General features: G+C 40.0%; 1 protein-coding gene and 1 long non-coding RNA gene across 2 annotated transcripts in view; one reads left to right on the top strand and one right to left on the bottom strand.

The window, feature by feature from the left end:
• sema3c (sema domain, immunoglobulin domain (Ig), short basic domain, secreted, (semaphorin) 3C) overlaps nucleotides 1–20,011 on the bottom strand; it is a 46,717-nt gene that overhangs the window by 4,132 nt on the left and 22,574 nt on the right. The window contains exons 5-17 of the mRNA XM_044343055.1: nucleotides 17,006–17,125; nucleotides 13,910–14,000; nucleotides 10,980–11,099; nucleotides 10,706–10,848; nucleotides 10,509–10,623; nucleotides 9,821–9,890; nucleotides 8,308–8,452; nucleotides 6,211–6,433; nucleotides 4,243–4,331; nucleotides 3,402–3,443; nucleotides 3,000–3,157; nucleotides 1,959–2,026; nucleotides 641–771 (exon numbers count right to left, since the gene is read on the bottom strand). Of these exons, the coding sequence (XP_044198990.1) occupies nucleotides 641–771; nucleotides 1,959–2,026; nucleotides 3,000–3,157; nucleotides 3,402–3,443; nucleotides 4,243–4,331; nucleotides 6,211–6,433; nucleotides 8,308–8,452; nucleotides 9,821–9,890; nucleotides 10,509–10,623; nucleotides 10,706–10,848; nucleotides 10,980–11,099; nucleotides 13,910–14,000; nucleotides 17,006–17,125 (1,515 nt within the window). The remainder of the gene's footprint in view (nucleotides 1–640; nucleotides 772–1,958; nucleotides 2,027–2,999; nucleotides 3,158–3,401; nucleotides 3,444–4,242; nucleotides 4,332–6,210; nucleotides 6,434–8,307; nucleotides 8,453–9,820; nucleotides 9,891–10,508; nucleotides 10,624–10,705; nucleotides 10,849–10,979; nucleotides 11,100–13,909; nucleotides 14,001–17,005; nucleotides 17,126–20,011) is intronic.
• LOC122974958 lies at nucleotides 11,107–19,826 on the top strand. The gene is made up of 3 exons (XR_006400510.1): nucleotides 11,107–12,988; nucleotides 14,374–14,493; nucleotides 19,066–19,826. It is a non-coding gene; the product is annotated as an uncharacterized LOC122974958 (long non-coding RNA).

The raw sequence follows: 20,011 nt of genomic DNA, 5'->3' as shown, positions 1-20,011 counted from the left end.
AAGTTTAAAATAACTGATGCTCCGATGCTAAATGCAAAACTGTTAACTCCTTTTCACTGACTTTAGTTTGGAAAAGACTCACACTAAAACTTAAGTGATGTATTTTAAGGCAAATTTCTGTTCTCAAGGGGGAAATGGCTATAATGACCATTATTCTAAAAATACTCTACAGAGGTGAAAGCAAGGTCCATAAAAGATGTCTTTATCATGCAGGCGCTCTCATGCCCAACTTTATATAATCTGTCACAGCCTTTCAAAGTGCTCACATCGTTTAACGGTTGTCAAATATTTGTGAAGTGTTTCCCCGCTGACAATCGAGTCATTAGTCAAGGTCCATATCGTGTTTGATATGTATCAGCGCTCATTATTATGCTCTACTGCCTGTAAGCGCTCACAGTGTCATTCCTCAGGCGATACAAGGCCAGATCAAGTGTGTGAGCACATATGACGTGTTTAATGTTTGATGTAATATTTTAACCAAACACTGCAGCAACCTCTCATGGATCAAAAAAAAGGACATTTAATCAGTCACATCTCAAGGGCTTTTCATTGTGTCCTTTTCTCCACATTAGGTTGTCGTATATTACAACTAAAGCTGGCTGTGACGTTGACTTTTGACCTCTTTAAATCTCAAACCGACCTCTTTTCTTCTGTCATTGTCCCTGTGAATAAGCCAGCGGATAGAGGCCTGGGGAGACTTGGGCAGACACTCCAGGAAGGTGGTGTTGTTTTTCACGCCAAACTGCGTCATCTCCACTGCGTTCCTGTAGGCTATCAGACACACAAACACACACACACACACACACAGAGTCAAGGGAGGTACATCAGACTTGCTGACAGACACAAACCCCACAGATGGATGCAAATCTGTCTCAAGTCCCAACAGTGGGATTGAAATGTTGACACAAAGCTTAGTCCAACACCTGCAGCACAACCAAACTCCACCCAGATTTCGTCAGTTTCTACAGACTAGCAAAACAACCTTCAGTGCATCAGACCACCTCAGTTTTGTCTCATTTATCATGTCATTTTTGATGCAGCAAAATGGTTCATCACTCAGCTGGATATATGACAGGTCCATGACTAATTAGCAGTAATGGCCATCTGGTCGGTTCCCCAAGCTCATGTTAATTTAGAGATGTAAACTGTTCACGGAAATGGAGCACTCTGGGGAGCAAATCCTCTCCTCTCATTAAACTGCACCATGCCAGTTGACTGGGTGAATTTTCATGAGGGATGTTGTGCAGTACCTGGACTCACAAACACCCCTGAGCAGGTACATGAACACATAGACAGACACACAAACTCAAGTAAATTTGTCTGTGCAAATGTGAACCTTTTGTGGTAGTATATGACAATGTTACTGCAAATGTCCTTTTACAAATAATATATATCTTAAATATTTAGTATTTATTTAGTAAGTATTTAAAGCTGCAGTATTGATTATCTTTGGCCATTTGGGGGCAGAAGAACTCAACAGAGTTGTAAAAACACAACATCGGACATATTATCGCTTTACATTTGTTACAGCTGACAAACAGTTTCCTTTTTACACATCCAGCAAAAAAGTAGCACCATAGCATTCATTTAGTGTTGTGTTTCTGTTTGACTAATGTATTAAAATGTTCACTGTTTTTTTTTTGTTTTAGCTCTAATTTGGTCTCCACTAATTATAAAGAAAAGATATCTGGCTTTTCACCAACTAGCTGCTTTTTTTTAGCCAGCTAAAAGCTAACTTTGTTGGCTGTTCAGTGCTGGGCAGGTAGGGTACACTGGATTTATTAGAGCTATTTTGCTGAAAACAGCTGCCTGCTAATGTGGGGCTGATGAGTGCATAATTTGCGAACTATAAAACCAAAACAACAAGCTAAAACAGGCTAAAAAGGTGTGTAGAGCTGAGAGGAAATGCAAAGTCCTTTATTAATATAAAAAATATTGATGAGTGCAGGTTTAATCACCTTTTAGGTTGAATCCTCTGCACTGAGTGAGTGGATTTCCATGTATAATGTCCTGCCTCCTGCTTCTCCTAAAAGGAAAACAATGACTAATAATTATGAAGACACTGTAGCAAAATGCAGAATTTAATATACAATGATATCAACCTCCCTCCTGATATGTTCTGATATTAAAATTGCAGAGGGAACAATGAGGAAAATCTGACTGTATTATTCCATCAGTGGTGAACACTCATATTAACAGCTTGAGGAGAAGAGCATGTAAACAGCTGACACTTTTCAGACACGTTTTTTTGCAGGAAAACGAGGTCTGCACTTTTGTTCTGTGACCAAACTAAACTTGACCCGAGTTTGACTGGAATGTCAAGAGGCAGGCAGCTGGTCCTCAAAGAGACCGGAGGAGTATCGGTTTAGAGGCGAGGTGTCACTCATACCTCCTTGTCTGTGTTATGTCTAGACAGACAGGGGAAACAACAAAAGCAGAATTAATGACGACTTCCATTGAAGTGTGTTCTGAAGGACTCCAGTCATGTCATCCTTTTGACCTCACAAGTTGTGAGCTGCTGCCAATTTTGTGAAATGAACGCATCTTAATTCAGTTCTTATCCATCATATTGTTGTATATTACCCGCTGCCACATTCAATATATGTAACATTTCATATTTGTGGTATAACTGATGAATACTACTTTGGTTGTCTACTGCAACACTAAAACCTCTAGATTTTCATGTCAAATTTGGCAAAATTCAATGCAAATCTATGGGAAACTATTCAAACATTTCCACTATGCAAATGTTTATTTAACACTTGTGAAAGTTTTGACCAGCTGTCCCCATGCATGGGCTCCGTAATCAACAACTGTCAGCACTTACTAACACTGAAAAATTTGCTTTAGAGCTTAAAAGCGCTTGCAGAACCATTACCACACTCCCAAAAGAAAAATTCTTGCTGGACTTTAAATACTTATTAACGTGGAATTTAAAGACACTGAATACTAGCAAAACACCTCAGTTATGAACCCTAAAATTGCAAACCTTTGTGTACCTTTTGCCGGTAGGATAGAAGCGGGAGCAACTGAGCCCATCCCAGGCACAGTAAGGGTCTCTGGCGAGGCAGCAGTCAGCGCAAGCCGAGCCGTAAGCTTGACAACGGTGCAGGGAGACCTGTGAGACCCCGAACTCGGAGCTGACGTACAGCTGTTGCTGTAAAGTAAACAGTTCAAATGTCAGCCACCCTGTTTGTCTTAATAAGTGGCTGGCTGACAGGAAAATGAGGCAGAGCACCGAAACAATTATGGCTTATTATTTCCTTGCCTTTGGGAGGCTTATTATGCACAGGAGATTTCAGTTTCATGCATTACATAGTAGCCACAGACAATGAATACCATATTAAAACAATAAAATTGTACTTAATGTGTGGAAAAAAACAAGGTTAGAGGAAACTTACTTTTTTTGAGGATATTCTCAAGTTTGTAACAGGAGCTTTGTTCTGGAAAATAGTACATACAAGTAGTAAGTTCAGAGCTTTTACACAATTAACTCAAAAAAATACTGTAGTTTTGGGATATCTGCTTATTTGCCTCCTTGTCGAGAGTTAGATGAGAAAATCAGTACCATGTTCATGTTTGCATGGCAAATATGAAGTGTACAAGGACTGGAAACAGCTAGCTAAAGGTAACAAAATCTTCCTACCAGCACCTCTAATGGTCACTAATTAAAACATTATATCTCTGCTGATTCATTTGTACAAAAAACAAAGTGTAAAAGAAACATGTTGTATTTAGTGGTATCAATCTTTTAATCTAACTCTCGGCAAAAGGGGTTCCCAAAATGTTGTGGTATTACCCTAATGAGCAGCTTATCAGACTTTTTGAATAAAGAAAAAAGTCTGATAAGGTGCAACAAAACAGAGAAAGCATCTGTCTGCTGAGTGCTATACTTCAGCTGCAGTGAAAGATCAGAGGCTTTTACACCTGATTACAGGTTATCGCACTTTTAGTGATTCAAGCTACATCAGCAGGCCAAGATAAAACCGCGGGTGCAAAGGTTCAACATGGGGCAACAACCAGACTCTTGTTGATGTTAGCATGTTTCCCATCACTTTACATTGCACTACACTGCAGACCATCCATCTCCTAAATGCCACCCTGTCTTTGTCTGTCTGCCCCTGGTCTTTGTGTTGTGGCCAAGTGCACCCTCCTCCTCCTCCCTGCCTTTGATTTGGTAGAAAGAAAAGGGATGAAAGTGAGAGAAGAAAAAAAAAAGGGGGAGAAATACAGACAGCAGACCTTAAACACTTCCAGCTCCTCCAGGATCAGATCTTCATGCAAGGAATGATTGGTTGGCAGCACAATCACCTTCTGTATTGTACCTTTGTCTGGGGGCAGAAAGGAGACATGTCATGAGTTATAACCAGACATACATTTAACAACCATATGAAACAAATATGGCTGCACACGCTCGACAAAGACTGCCCAGAGATGTGTGCCGTCAGCGATAAAAAAACAAACTTAAAGTCCATTGCCAGTGTTTGCTTTTGAATTAAGCATGATAGCCATGACCAGTCTCCATAGCAAAATTAGCAATGGCAGGAGCAGGAATGGAGGCTATTAAAACCCACACAAGGGAGGACAAGGGCCACGAAAAGGGCAAAATGCAACACTACCACTATCAATAAGGCTGCTTTGTCCTGGGAGTTGGAGCAACAAAGCGGGAGGAAGGAGTTACAGTAACAGCTCCTGGAAATGCCTGATAAGAGCGTCTCCCTCATCCTTGGAACAAAGCACTGTCTCAGGCCCCGGCTACGGCCAGACAGCACTGGCTTCTCTTCAAGAATCCAGGTAGGAGAAACAGAACAGAGAGGCTGCCTGATAAACACAAGCAGCTGTGAGAGAGAATCCCAGGGCTGCTTGCTGAATGCAAACATGTGCACACGTGGACAAGCACCAGTACGAATGCACACTCGGTAATGTGTGCACATATATTATTCTGTTTAAACGTTGTGTAAAGACTATAGGCATATCCAGATACAGGTGTAATGCTGTCAATCATTTAATCTCTTTTTAAAAACATAAGGTGAGATAATGCTCCTCTAAAATGTGATAATATCTTGAAATTGCTGATGTCAAGATTGGCATTTGATTAGAAAAAAAAGAAAAAATTGCAAAGGCAAGGAAAATTATATCACCAGCAGGTTATTTTACCAGATTAAAGAACATAAGACCATAAAAGCTCAAAGTCCTCTTCTCAAGAACTTTGCCGTGTCACGTTGACTTTGACCTACTTATGGCATAATTTATGCTACATGCTGAGTTATATTGTCACATCTGTGTTCTTAAATCAGCTACCACACCAACAGTGTACTATCCCCTTTGTTATCTGTTTATCTGATAACCAGCTGTGGCAATGGGACTCCAGTCAACAATCATATACTTACGAAACATGACGGTAGAAACTCCCAAAACAGATAGACCTTATCAGTCTTTGTTTTTGCATGTATTTTAGCTGCCTGTTTATAGGATTGTGGTGACTGTGGTGGTAACACAGTCTTAAGAAAGGACTGATAATGCTCTGAAGCCATTACGCAGGTATTAATTCATTTATTTTGAGAATTGGACACTGGAATAGCATTTTCCAATGCCACTGTTTTTGAATTTTCTGCAAAATTAGCAGAATTAAATACACAATGATAACAACTTCTATCCTTGTATGTTCTTCTGATATTAAAACTGCAGAGGGAGCAGTCAGTGCCAAAGCAATGAGGAAAATCTGACTGTTTTATTCCATCAGGGGTGCACACTCATATTAATAGCTTGAGGAAAAGAGCATGTAAACAGCTGACACATTTCAGACACATTTTTTTGCAGGAAAATTAGGTCTGCACTTTTGTTCTGCGACCAAACTAAACTTGTTCTGGGGGAAATAGAAATATCTTGAAATATAGTACTGCAGATTGCTTCCTTAGTATGACGATAACCACCTGATAATCACTTGATTTGAAAGAAATTCTTGGAACAACTATTTTTTGGAATCACATGAAATTTAAGACTAATGTGGATACTTCTGTGTTTTGACTTTTGCATGATTTTGTGCTTTGATGTGATTTTAACACATACAGTCAAGCTGTCTTTGTGGTCAGCAAACTGTGATATGCACAGCACATGAAATGTGCAATGCAACTGCTTTATAAAGCAGACAGGCATAAAGAAACCTATCTGTGCTCTCCTAAAAACTGCAGAATCTGTGAACATTCATACCTGTGCCCAGGAAGAGCACTTGGTAGTTGCCGTCTGCAGCCATGACCTGGTCCACAGCCACTGATGTGTATTTGTAGTCTGCGTTGGTACGAACCACCAGAGGTCTCCTCCCCACTGGGTATATGGGGTTGAACATGACAGGATGGTTCCGTACGAAGGTCACCACGTCATCTGGGAACTCTTTGGTTGTCTGGATGTCAGGTGTGAAAGCTCCACCAGGGCACTGGAGAACAACAGGTAAAAAAGTGTGAAAAATGTATTTATTAATAAGGGATATGGTCAAGTAGTTATTTAGATAATAGACAGCACAACACATCCTCAAAATTAAACCACAGTATAGGCCAAATATTCGGCAAACATGACCTATCGTTATGTTTACGCCATCTAGTGGCCGTAGTGATGCACTCCAGAACGACCTATTGGACCTAATGTGCCGCTTTTTAAGACTGTCACAAAATAATTATGTTTTATGATGTTACAACATTGTAGTTAAGGTCTGGTTAGGTTTAGGCACACAAAACACTTGGTAAGGGTTAGGGAAAGATCATGGTTTGGGTTAAAATGATCGCTTGAAACGTGGTTTATACTTGTGGGTCCCAAGCAAAAAGGGCAATAATTTATTTTCAATATAATTCCATCCATAAGTAACACAATGACAGAATGTATGACTATTTTGGTTATGGGTTTCATACACTTTCACATCTAAAAGCAAAAATCTTATCAGATGGGGGACCCTTGGACAAAATCTTAGCCAATGGGGGTCTGTGGTCTAATTTTTGTCAGTTTAGGGGTCCTTGAATTAAAAAAGTTTGAGAACCACTGCCTTAAAATGACACAACCTTTGTAGTCATGGCAACAGTAAACACCACAACAGTATGGTTTTTAAAAAAATGTCCTGACTTGCGGTTGGAAACATTACACTTGTGGTTGGAAATAGGAAGTGAACAGTGGTCTCCTGCAGTCCACATTTTGCCATTTTACTATCTAGCCATCCACTCAACCCACATCCTCCTAACAAGGCAAAATCATCTTATCAAGTCACTTTGTATTAATGTCATCTGAACTGCTTCACTCCCCCGGGTCATAATCACCATGGCCGCTAGATGGCATAAACTAACTATATGCCATTTTAGCTAGCCTGAATTTTAGACCTATACTGTTGTTTTTCTTGTGCAGACAGGCTGGACAGCAACATGTACAGTGTGCTGATGATGAATCTGAATGTATTAAAGTTAAATGTGGAGTCCCACAAGTGTCTACATTGGGGCCTTTAATGATTTTATTTATTCATTTATTACATCAGTTTGTGCAGTTTCTTACTTACTGCAGTTTATTCTATTTGCAGATGAAATATTTAATATTTACTGATGATGTTGTAAATATAAAGGTCAAACTTCAAGTTTAAACGTTTATGGTCAAAATTATTTCCTTGACAGTCATCATTAAACTACTTCTGAGGAATAACAATAGGGCTTTTGATAAATCTCATATAAGTTATATAAAATGTCAAAGAGCATTGCCGTTTTGAACAAAACAAAGTACATGTAAGATTTTAGGATACTTCAAATATGTGTACTGTTCATTTATTCCTAATTTACTCTTATATATTCAGTCAGTCTGTGTGGAAATGAAAGGTTTTGTAGAATTAAATACTTTGTTTTGGAGCTATAACAGATTATTTACTGAACACAGATGTGTCTTTCATCATGTGGAGTAGAATGTTTTTTGAAATCACTTAAGGTTTTCAAATATTTTTCAGTTTATTTAAGAAAATATTTTGTGAAATATTTAGGCAATATGAACTTATGAGTAATATTTATATTGCGCTGACTGCAATTGATTGTGTATAAATTTACTTTCGTTGTGTGAGTGTGTCATATTTCTATTGCAAAATATTGTTAAAACATTGATGTTGTTTATTCACTTTTTAAGAAAGCAGCAAGTAATGCAAGATTATCCTTCTCCCTACTTTTTTTTGGACCTGAAATGTGTAAGGACTCAAGGTTAAGATGTATATTTTATATGAAATTTTGCTTTGGAATCATGCACTGAAATAACCAATGAATAAATTAATGAATGACCTAAATGTGAACTTACAGTTCCAGGCCTTGGATAAGGGATGCGCCCCTGAAACGCCACCCACTGAAAGTTAGGTCCCTCTCTGTGAGCAAAGGGCCCGTTGAAGACGGTGAGGATGTCGGCCATGTTGTACACACACACTGCTGAGCCTTTAAACACGGAGCTGAGGAAATGAGATGCATACTGTCAATGAAATACAACAGTGGAAACCTGCACTCACACCCGAGAGACCCACCCAGCTAAAGTATTCTGCAGTTGTTTATTGAGATTGCTGTTTCTGAGGATGTGCGAGTCATACAGTCTGGGTGGAACTGCTGTCACACCCCAGTGGGGACAGCTCACCTATCCCCCCCTAAATGATCTGATGTGGTTTGGCACAGTAATTTAAAACCACACTACTGAAACACATAAAAGAGCTTTATTGAAAAGAGGAACAGAAGCATATTGTGCAAAGTTGAGAGGGAGGAAGAAACACAGTGTTGAGATGGGAATAATATTGAGCTTAGAGACCTCAAGGACTTGTTTGGTTTGACTGTGTTCTTTGAGCTGGGATATACTACTGTAGCCTTTCTATGATCCTCACGTAACAAGTGGATCAAGGGCCTGTGGCAGTGTCATCCTGGGTTAAGCAGCTGGACTCAATTAGAGATCAAAACAGATGGATCAAGTGACCATTTCTTTAAACCTCCAAATTTGCCATGCAATCCAGCCGGCGGTGACGTTCTACTGAATGAGTGTGGTTTAATCAATTTATTCAATCTGGTTTTCTTCTGTTACCACAGATGTTTACACACAGTGTGGTAAACTTTTCTTTCCGTAATTTGTTATGTCAAAGATCACAATGTTGAATGATGTTTATTATCATTTTGATTCTTAAAATACTAAGATTTGCTCAAATAAGATTATCTGAGATTTGATAAATTAGGGGAGTTATAACAGCTTTATATGAGCATCATAATTATATTTATCATAGTTAGCAGTGACAAAGACTGCAATGTCACATATGTAGTAGATTTTATCTGCTTATCTGTCTGTATTCATTGTGCACCATTTGGGTTTTAGGATAAAATGGAAGGAGAAAGATGACATATCTTTCTCTGAAACCTGAAAAACAGGGCTCAGGTTCATCCATCTGAAAAATGCCATAATGAAATTCTCTTTGCACTCAGAAATCCTGCTGTGTACCATTACTCTGTTGGTGGAACATATCCATCAATACATATCACGTAATGCATATTTTGTATCAGCATGTACTTCAAAATTTTCACTTGCAAAGAGAGCAAAGTGATGCACTTTGCTTGCAAACGTAAGGAAAGAACATCAAAATGAAGGCCATATGTTGAAACCAACAGGATGCTGTAATTGATAGTTCATCATCTGAATAAGCTGTTCTGCAACATGACACATGACATCTCTATGTAACAGGCCCTTTGACAGACACGTCACCTCCTGCTGATATCCAGTCAGCGATTAACATAACCACTGAGGCCTTCAGGAATGTTACTGTTGGCCTCGTCGTTTTTGGTCTTACCTTGTGGATGTGAAGACTCCAAACACCAACAGACCCTTGGGCTGGTCGGTTTCCAGCAAAAACACACTTTCTGTAAGGGGAAACACATATGTGCATACATAGACAAATGCCCATATGTATAGAGATAGGTGTGTAAAACCTTCAACAAATTCCCTGTGTCCCTTATCACCTTATCCCTGCAGGGAAGATTGCCAAAAAAGTGATGAATTAATAAATGCAGATGTTGACAGATGGATTGGTCTGATGACCTGAATGGAAAAGCAGGTCTAACATGTCTAGAGCTGATGTTTGTAGTTTTCAAAGCTCAGGCTATGAAAGCACCGGAATAATATGTTCGTGAAGGAATACAATGTTACTAAAAGCAACAGAAAACTGTTATGAAAATTGATAAAGGCCTTCAGTCCTAATCCAGGCTAAACAAAGGAAGTTCTTCGGCTTGTTTGTGGAGAAAGCAATCCCATGAAACCATGGAAGAAAAAGAGCAAGCTTTCGGGAATTAGGATGGTCTCTGGTTTTTGGCTGCATATTTTTTAAATATTACGTTTGTTCTAAACTTGTTTCATGGGCTGTGAAAATAAAATACAGCTTGGAAGTCACTCAACAAATAGAATAAATATAGAACATGCAAAAACACCACCATAGCAGAGTGTATGAATTAAAGTGTGTGTGTGTCTTTCGTTTGACTCACCCAGTTCATCAAAGTGCGTTTCAGTGCCGTCTTCCTCCAGAACTGAACACACCATCCTGGCCTTGAGGAAGGTGGTCCACTTGTTCACCAGACTCCGCTGTCCTCCGATGTCACTCTGCAGACAAAAACTGCTCATAGGAACTTGAAACCATAAAATGTACTATATTGATTTATCAGGCAAAAAGAAGGGCACTTACTGGACACACTCTGGCTACCATGGTGTGGATATTTTTAGTGTTTCCGCTGTTATCTGTTAGCCTCTCACGGAAGAAAAAATACAATTTGGCATCATTGGGATCTGTTCCATCTGGTATCAGGTGGGCATCAATAAAGATAGGCTCTGAATGAAAGAAAGGATTCTTTTACAATTTACATCTACAAGTTAATACATAAATGAAAAAAACATATGATTTGTGTACATTAATAAATATATATACATTCAAAATCTTCATACAATGTGTTCCTGCTCACCACTAAGCCACTTGGAGTTGTGCTGGTCAGTCCGCACTGCATTTCTCTTGGTGAGGCTCCTGAAGATGGCAGCATCTGTCCCCATGAAGTCAATGTACATGCCTGAGAAGAGCTCCTGGTCTGGAGGAACACACACACACACACACACAGCAAAGTCAATATGCCAACAAATTTTACAAACCATGAAAAACAGGCAGCAGTCTACAGTACTTCTGGAAAACAATGGATATACTGATGCATCCTCACACACCAGACAAGATCAGATGACTACTGCGACAATTGATTCCATGACTGATAATTGTTCTATAAATAAAAAAGACCATATATGTTTACAGCTTTATAGTCTGTGTGTGTCCTGCTGTTTTATCCTTTTTATCATTCCTTCAGTCTCACTTAATCATTCCATCAGTTCCAGACCATGTGTTTTGCAGAATGTGGGGTAAGTTGGGAGAGGATTAAGGTTACATGGCCCGCATCCAGGCTGGCTTGCTAAGGAGCGAGTGTCGACAGCACTCTGACAGCCACAGAGGGCATAATACATGAGGATGGGGAGATGCAGCACAGATTTTATCGAGCCCAGAAATTACCTGACTGTCCTCTTTAATCGGAGAAGCTCGGAGTGCTGCGTCACTGCTTCAATACCATGAACTTTGACTTCCACTCTATTTCTTTCCCACTTTCCTCTCTGATCCCCTCCTGGGCATCTCTGAAGGCACTCACTAGTTGGCAAAGCTGCTGCTGACATGGCCATGCTCAGGTGTCAGAAAGCAGAGCTGAGGGTGCAATGTGTTGCCCACAGCCATGTCAACGGCAACCCAACACCCCTAAACCAATCAGAGATCAAAGGGAGAGGCAGTGTGACCTGAAGGGCTTATAGCCTCTGGTGGTGTGTGTTTTATGTGTATTAAAGTCGCACTGGAATTCTCCTTACATAACCTTCCTTTAAATTCCTGTAAAATTAGCTTAAAATGCTTATCCAAGGCATGCCTAAAGTAAACTGAAACCTGTTTTTGAACCATTAGGAGTACATGCATGGTTTTGGTCTCTTTTGAAAGTTAATACTCTGAAGTTGTTTCCCCAACAGTCAGAATCACTGTGAGTGCTACTGGCATTGAGTAATAGTGTGTTTGAACACACTGAAGTATAAGGTTTTTATTTCCGCCTGAATATTTTTTTGCAAATAGATGCCTGCAGATGACCTAAAGCTGAGACTTATTAGTTGGAAAACACAATTGGTCCAAAGCACGGAACCTTACCTAGCCCAAATTCAAATTTAATAACAATACCACAGAAAATGAATATTTTACACATGTTTTTCTGAGGGTATTTCCAGGCATCTTCCAGAAAGAGGCAATTTAGAGACACCAAATGACCCCTGCTGCAGAGTAACTGAAGCATAACCACACTACAGTGCTTTGTTCCCCTGTTGAACTAAACTTTGTGCATATAAAAGAGCCAAATCAAGCGCTACAGTGGTAAAGCAGTTCATATAAAAAGTAACACCCAGCAAACTATTTAAATTTACATAAGTTCCATGTTGTGGCTTTACAGAAACCACTAAAGCTGCATTTTTGGATTTTCATTGGCTATTCGAAGTGCCAGTCTTCGATAGAATAGGGCCCAGTCTTTACACGAAAGAAGAGGGGCAGGCACCTCCTTTCAACGTGGACTCTTGTTGGATATTGTAGGCTGTGGACAGGACATGGAAGCTCCGACTGGGTCAAGTGAGGTGTCAATCAAAAGGTCAGAGCGCAGCCGTCATTTTGATACCAAGATGTGGCTAATGTTTACATGCTAACACAAGTTATGACGGGAAAATATGTGGAAGGTTAGGGAATCTGCTGGCTAATTTGAAATGATGCAACACTTGTTCATGGATATTTATTGATGTAATAATGTGTTTTGGACTAAATATTTTACTGAATTGGAACGACTGGACCTTTGCCAATGTAACAAGACCATTTTCGTTGAAGTGGTATCAGTCAGTGGAGTAATATGAGGCTTCATAGGTGAGTAGCACGAATTTTTTAATTGTTTGTTTGTTTGTCGGTGGCCTGAGAGGCATTGATTGTACCTGCTCTTGTGACTGTATCTTGAAATGGTTTGCATCAATCAAATCACAAGAATCTTAGCTTTCCAAAGATGTGTTGCATGAGAACCCACTTAGAGATAGGAGTTGTGTACATAGCAAATTTGTTTACTTGTGTACAGTGTGACGGCCTGCGGATAAGCCATCAGAATGTTAAGGGGTTAAACTATAATGATATGATGTTGATGATATGTTCACTGGATGTACTGTACATACATACAACAGTGATGCAATTGCCTAGTTTAGAAAAAAAGACGCCAATATAGTGGTGTGTAACTTTAGCGATGTCTGTCTCTTTATAACATTCAACATCAGGACATATCTTGCTGTTCAGTTTGTATTTCACTTGGAAAGTGAAAGCTAGCATGTTAGGCTACCTAGCTCATCTTTTAGGCTAGCTATCCACTTGCAAAATGGAAACTTTGTAACCCAGTTTGCTAACACTGATCCCCATTCGACGTTTCTTTTCATTAATGTTTTTTCAACGCTTGCTGAGTTATTGGCAGCTCCTGCACACTGTGTTTGTCCCACATTATAGAAAGGAGGGAGTCTAGCTAGCATTAACCGCCTCTGTCTGTTGGAACTGACATCATATAAATAACTATTTTAGTCCCCTGCCTCACATGTATTGGACCAATCAAATTACAGTACCAGCAACAATTCACAGCGCCTGGAGAACACCAATGTGGGGATGCTATCGTAGCAGAAAGATAATTTTCTTCTTTAGATGTACCACATATACTGATTTCTTAATTTCTACATTAATTTCAGTTCAACTGTTTTATGTTTTCAGTGTTTTCGAGAGGCAGATGTCAAGTAAGAGGATTTAGGAGGCACCTACTGAGCATGACGGAAACAGTATTCACTTGAGGGTTGAAGGAGCACCTCCCTTTTCCAGATTCGGTCCTCGAGTCAATGTGAAATACTTGTTCCTGTCATAGAGAAAAGAGGAAGTCAGATATTTTAGAGACAGTTTTATATTATATACCACAATAAAAATGCACCAATGAGTGTTCCAAATGTCCCTAAGGTAGCCCTGCTCGGGTTTCTATTCGTTTTGGTCTTAAAGAAGCATAGAATTGGTCCTGGCCTGGTCTACCTTAACTGGCCCATGTGGGACAGTAAAAGAACATTCCATTTGGGAGGAGAGGAGGAATTTCCCCACTAATGTGTTGGATAGCCATCTTTCCATCTCAGGTGGACAGACTGCCAAGTTTCATCCCCCTCCTTGTGGCGAACTGGACGGTTCAAGTGCCTTTTACAGCAACCTGAGTAAATTATAGTTTCCTGTCACATCCTATTCAGGTCTAGCACATGGTGGTGATGTTGCTCTCTTCAAAGAGGATGCAAGTGACGTTAGTCAAGGAGTATTTTTCCAGGAAACTGTCTGTTCACCCAGAGGTTGAGGTGGACTGACTCCATCTGGTAGGTACCTCTACACTGCAAAATATGTATCCACCTTAACAAATTGATGTTGCATTGAATCTTGGATGTTTGACTTTCACTGAGCAGAATTATGTTATCTGCAGAGTTTGATACTAAAAGGTTGTCTTCAGATTCATCTGCTGAAGGTGAAAATTTCTGCTCTTACCATAAATGTCAGTTTCTACAAGCCTGATTTTGTGACATCAGAACTATTTTGGAAGCCGACCACAGTTGAATATCTGCAACTTCAAAAAGTGTGATGTGGAAACTTGAAACCTCTAGTGCACATACAAGTAAGAGTATACACTGTGTACACTGTAAGAAGTTTACTTTAGTGAACCTTTCAGTGAAAACACACATATCAGACAAATTATTATTCAAAACTGAGCATTAAAACATGTCTGTAGGGGATCTTTAAAATAATATGTTTTCTTTGAACGAGTGACAAATGTTTGTACTGAAAAATGTTCCTAGGCAATTTCATCACATCCTATAAAGATTTAAAGACTGAATAAAAGAGTGATTGACTTGGTAAGATGGACATTTATTGCCTTGCACAATTCACTATGCTTCTATGGAGCACTGTTGAAATGTATGACACAAAACACAACACAAAAACAAGACTGTCTGTTGCAGTTATCCTATTGAGTTTCAAAACAACACAATAGTCTGGGGCACGTTCACAGGGCAAAGGTACACACTGTGAGCCCGTGCTGTCAACTTCCCTCTACAGCAGCTTGTTATACTTAACAGACCTCTTGTTTCAAGACACTGACATGTTTGAGCTCAGAAGTTGCAAACAGAGCAGTCTGCCTTTCAAACAAAAACCCCAATGACAAAAAGCACCGCAGTGCGGAAAGAGAACGGTTGGGAGCTCTCTCTCTCTGCGTATTAGTGTTTGGCAGCAGTCGGCAGGTCTGTGGCTAAATGTTGTTCACTTACTGAGCACTTTTCTCCTGGAGGGCTTCCCCGTTCTCACTTCCAGAGCTTTGTGGCCGGAGATGAGAGAGGAAAAAGGCCCTCCATCCCTGACCTTGTATTCTAAGCATCTCCTCTAATGTTGCATCAAAGTGACTACAAGAAAACTTTGCTTACAAATGCTATAGGGTCACTTACAACTTATTACAATATGGTGGCACTTGTGAATTATTGGTACACCCGTAAAAGAACATGCTATTGTTAGAAATGATCTCTATCTGATGCTGCACATGAATTTAATTTAAGGAAAAGATAAACTGTGACAAGATTATGGCAATTTTAGCAGTTTTGTTTGCACTGGTTGTCATCCAGTTTATACATTTCCAGATCTGAGTTATTTTGATTTAGATGTTGTACTCCATCCAGCAGAAAGTGGTGTAAAGAGATTATATTTGGCATTATTGCAGCTATACGTTAAAGCTGATTTCAAAGAAAAAATATTCCTCACCCACATCCCCTGAGGCATTTTTATGATTACTTAATCTGTCACACTTTAAATAAGTTGTTTTTACTTGCTCTGGGTGGCAGTATTCCCACTACTTTGATTTTATTGAGCTCATGGGTGACATCAACAGGTAACACTAACACTGTTTTAAAGGGGTAAAAAAACTAATTGCCCCCAGTGAGCAAAAAGCAACATAGTTGATTTAACCAGGTTTATTTTTGAAAGAACCACAGAGGTACAACTGCATATTCATCATTTGCTCACTTTGCTTTTTAGCTTTACAAAATCTGCCATTACCAAACCACCTTCACATCCTATGGAAACAAAGAAAGTTATCTTGAATGGCTCAAAACACAATTTCAATTCTAACTTTTCTTGTTCTTATTCTAATGTCAGTGTCTCTGTCTTCAAAGATTGGTGGTCTGTGTTAACACTGAGTACAATACTATGAAAATAAGTCCAGGACTATATTGTTCTGACAAAGTCTGATTATTGCATTTTTTTAATATATTGCCCTGTTGTCAATAAACCATGCCATGTAAATATATTTTATCCACAAATGAGAGTGCTTATAGTGTAGGATTAATATGGTCTTATTTTCAGTAGCCTGCAGTAAATGGACTGCATTTATATAGTGCTTTTCTAGTCTACCAACCACTCAAAGCGCTTTACAACACCATCATTCACCAGTTCACACACACACATACACTGATGGCAGAGGCTGCTATGCAAGGTGCCAACCTGCTCATCAGGAGCAATACAGCGCTTTACAATGTTTCTAATGCTCACTCACCCGCTCATTCACACACCGAGCATCCTTGCCCAAGATTGGAGGAGCCAGGGATCGAACCACCAACCCTCTGATTAGCGGACAACCCGCTCTACCTCCTGACCCACAGCCGCTGCAGTATTTTAGTGCACAATCAGAATGGATAATCTACTGAACACATTTTGGTTTATATCTTCTCAGTACTTATATAGCAATAGTAACTGTTGTGGTGTTCATCGGGCCAATGTCTCAAAAAAAAACTGTTTATAACCTCAAGAGTTTGTTTCTTTAGTGTAGAGAATCTGTCATCGTGTGCCCACCTCTGGTCTGCGGCCCCTGTTGATGTACACACAGACGGGACTGTACGCTCCGCTGCCACACATGAACAGATGAGTTCTGTTATAAGGCTGCACCACTCGGATGAAGTTCCCACAGCCGTGCTGGAAAACACAGATAAACAAAGACAGACACGTAGAAAGTTCAGTAGCTGAGAAACAAGAATAAAAATGCAATTGGGACACATTCTAATAAAATTTTTTATAACTAAGATCTTACAATATATGAACACTTCATCATTTAAACGTCTCGTAAAGTAGCAATAAGTTTGTTTGCAGGGTATTTTTAAAATATTAAGCAAAGAATAGCAGTTGGCAATACTGCTCCAATACATTCTGCAGCGCTCACTACAGCTCATAAAAATCATAATCGCTTTCATCTTTTTTTTTATGCATTAAGCTATGACACAATGGCCTAAAACAGACATAACAGTGGACTGATTCTATTTCCTGGTATACAGCCAGGGTAAATACCAAATCCAGAACCTGTTTATCTCTCCTGAAGTATCTTATTCCATATGAGTGAGTAATTCAAACTTATCTCCCTTGTTAAAACGGTTATTCAATCATATGCCGCACAATCAAATGATCCCACAGCTCACAGGTTTGGTATTAAGGCCAGTGGAAAAAGAGCGTCAGTGGTGTATGTGATAGGTAAGACCGATTACTGAGCTCCCTCCATCTCTGCTTCCACTTCCCAAACCCCGGCAGCAGCAGCAGGAGTGCTGGACTTTGTGGCTAATTAGGCCTGATCTTGCAGTAGAAGGACAGAAATGAACAGTGGAAGGAAAGAAGTGGGGAGGAGAAGAACACGTATCCAGGGAGCCGTCAGGAACTTGGCCGTGACTGCAGGAATGGCAGCTGCTGTAGCTCACGCTCGGTGCACGCCCATCGCTGTTATTTACTTCTCCCCTCTCTTTCTCTCTTTCTCTCTCTGTCTGTCTTGTTTTCTCCTCACTTTTATCACCCATGTACTTCCTCACACCCTCCTTCAAGCCTCACACACCCACATATACATGTGGCCGCATTTTATTTTCCTTTCGCGTTTCCTATCCGTACACACGCAGCCCTCATGACTGTGCCAGATATACAGCATCCAGCCTCACAGCCTCGAGTTCAAGTGGTGATCAGCCTTTTGAGCGAGCAGCCAACAGACTGCATCAACTTGGTTGGTCTATACGTCTCCTTCAGTGCCACCCCTCCGGCACAAACAATGTGCGGTTGCTCTCTGGAGCCCTGTTTTTACCACAGATTCTATCGGAGAAGAGGAACTTAATATATACAGATGGGGAGGGTAACCATAACAGAAAGATGGGAACTGAAATATATTGCGGTGAAGAAGAAACTGAGAGGGACGGATGGAAAAAGTGACTGAGAAGACAGGAAAATATAGTAAGACAGAAAGAGAAACTGAATTTTTTTTAGTTAGGAAACTGGCAGGGCTGCAAGGAAGAAAAGGGATGACAGGAGGCAGAAAGTACCATTGAGTGGCTCCATACAAAGATGGCTCACCCAAATATTTGTGGGAGCCTGTCTGCAGCGGGCAGGCTGTGACTCAGAGCAGCGCAAATCACTCTATGACTGGAAACAGCTTCTTCTCTAGTTCTGCAAGAGCATGTTGTACAAAACCCTGGCTCTATATGCCAGCTGCTGTCAGGGGCTGGAGAGATGGAGGAGAATGTAGGAAAAACTGGCTGTATTGGTTTAAAAAGTACTTCAGGAAGTTTTCTTCTTTAAAAACGAAACAATTTTCTTTCTATTTCTCCAATATACCGCACTGCAGTGTCTGTAAGAAGCTCATTCTGTGCATGCACTTATTTCAGAACAACCCAATTAGAGAAAAACAGAGGCGGAGGAGTATTCTCGGGTCTTGCTGTATGTCTTCATTAACTCATGTTGCAGCTAACAAGTGCTGCTCAGAATGAGGCCGGGTTATGAAATATTTGCGTCAATGAGTTGTGTCCCATTTGCAAGCTTTGATTCTGGTTTGTTTTTCTGTCGCACTCTGTGGCCCTCCTCCCACGCCTCACTCTCTTCCTGACAAGCTGTGCCGATGCCAGGAGGACTCCGGGCCGTTCGGCGACCCTGTAGACATCTGCTGCCTGCTACACATGTGGTTGGACCTGACACAAGCTCACAGATGGGAGAGGGAAATCCCAGGAGACAACAGTTCCGTTGCAAGACCAACGTAGAGGGAAAGATTTGGGAACTGCTGACAGAACCTTTAGTCGAGATCTAGTACAAGGACTGTAGTTTTTTGGTTTTCTCACCAGTTAGTTTGTTAATTTATTAGCATCCCCATTAGCTAATGCACTACCGCAGTATTAGCTACTATTGTGGGGTTCCAACAGTACTTAGATAACATGAACTTTTAAGATGGGTGATGATGTGTGTTAGCTGGTTATGGTCTACCAGCCATACTTAGCCAAAATGCACAAATACCAGTATGTTCTGCCAGTATGTTCCTGGTTTGTTTTCATCTTTCATTATTGTTGTTACTGCTGGACTTGAACATATTTCATGTCATATGGTCTAATTGTTATTTCAGCGTTCTGACTAACTTTAATTTATTTTTTTTTTGCTTCTCTTTAATTGATTTTTAAAGCGAGACTTGGGATAATGTTAAAATGCTAAATGCTAAATTAGTGTTTATGCTATTTTAACAGTAGCACAAGAGAGGTCAGCAAACTGTTTCCATAATGTGTGTTTTTACAACAATATTAATCTAAAACCACTGTATGCTACTGGTTTTTCCAGAGCAAATAAAGCTGCGGAAGCAAAACCCTTGAGCGTAATAAAGTGAGAAATGGTGCGTTTTGTTGCTTGAGAATCCAACATTTCATTTGTAAAAAGAAAAATATATAATATAATGCACCTTTACATTAAATGTGGCCTTAAAGATGAATGTTAGGTAATCCATTCACTTTTGTGTGTGAAAATGTTAAAAATTTAATGTATTTACTATTGATGCAAAATGCTATCAGCAGCTTC

The sequence above is a fragment of the Thunnus albacares genome, chromosome 23 (assembly GCF_914725855.1).
Source record: "Thunnus albacares chromosome 23, fThuAlb1.1, whole genome shotgun sequence".
Classification (NCBI taxonomy): domain Eukaryota; kingdom Metazoa; phylum Chordata; class Actinopteri; order Scombriformes; family Scombridae; genus Thunnus; species Thunnus albacares.
The sequence above is the reverse complement of the archived record's forward strand: the minus strand, read 5'-3'. Positions and strand labels throughout refer to the sequence as shown.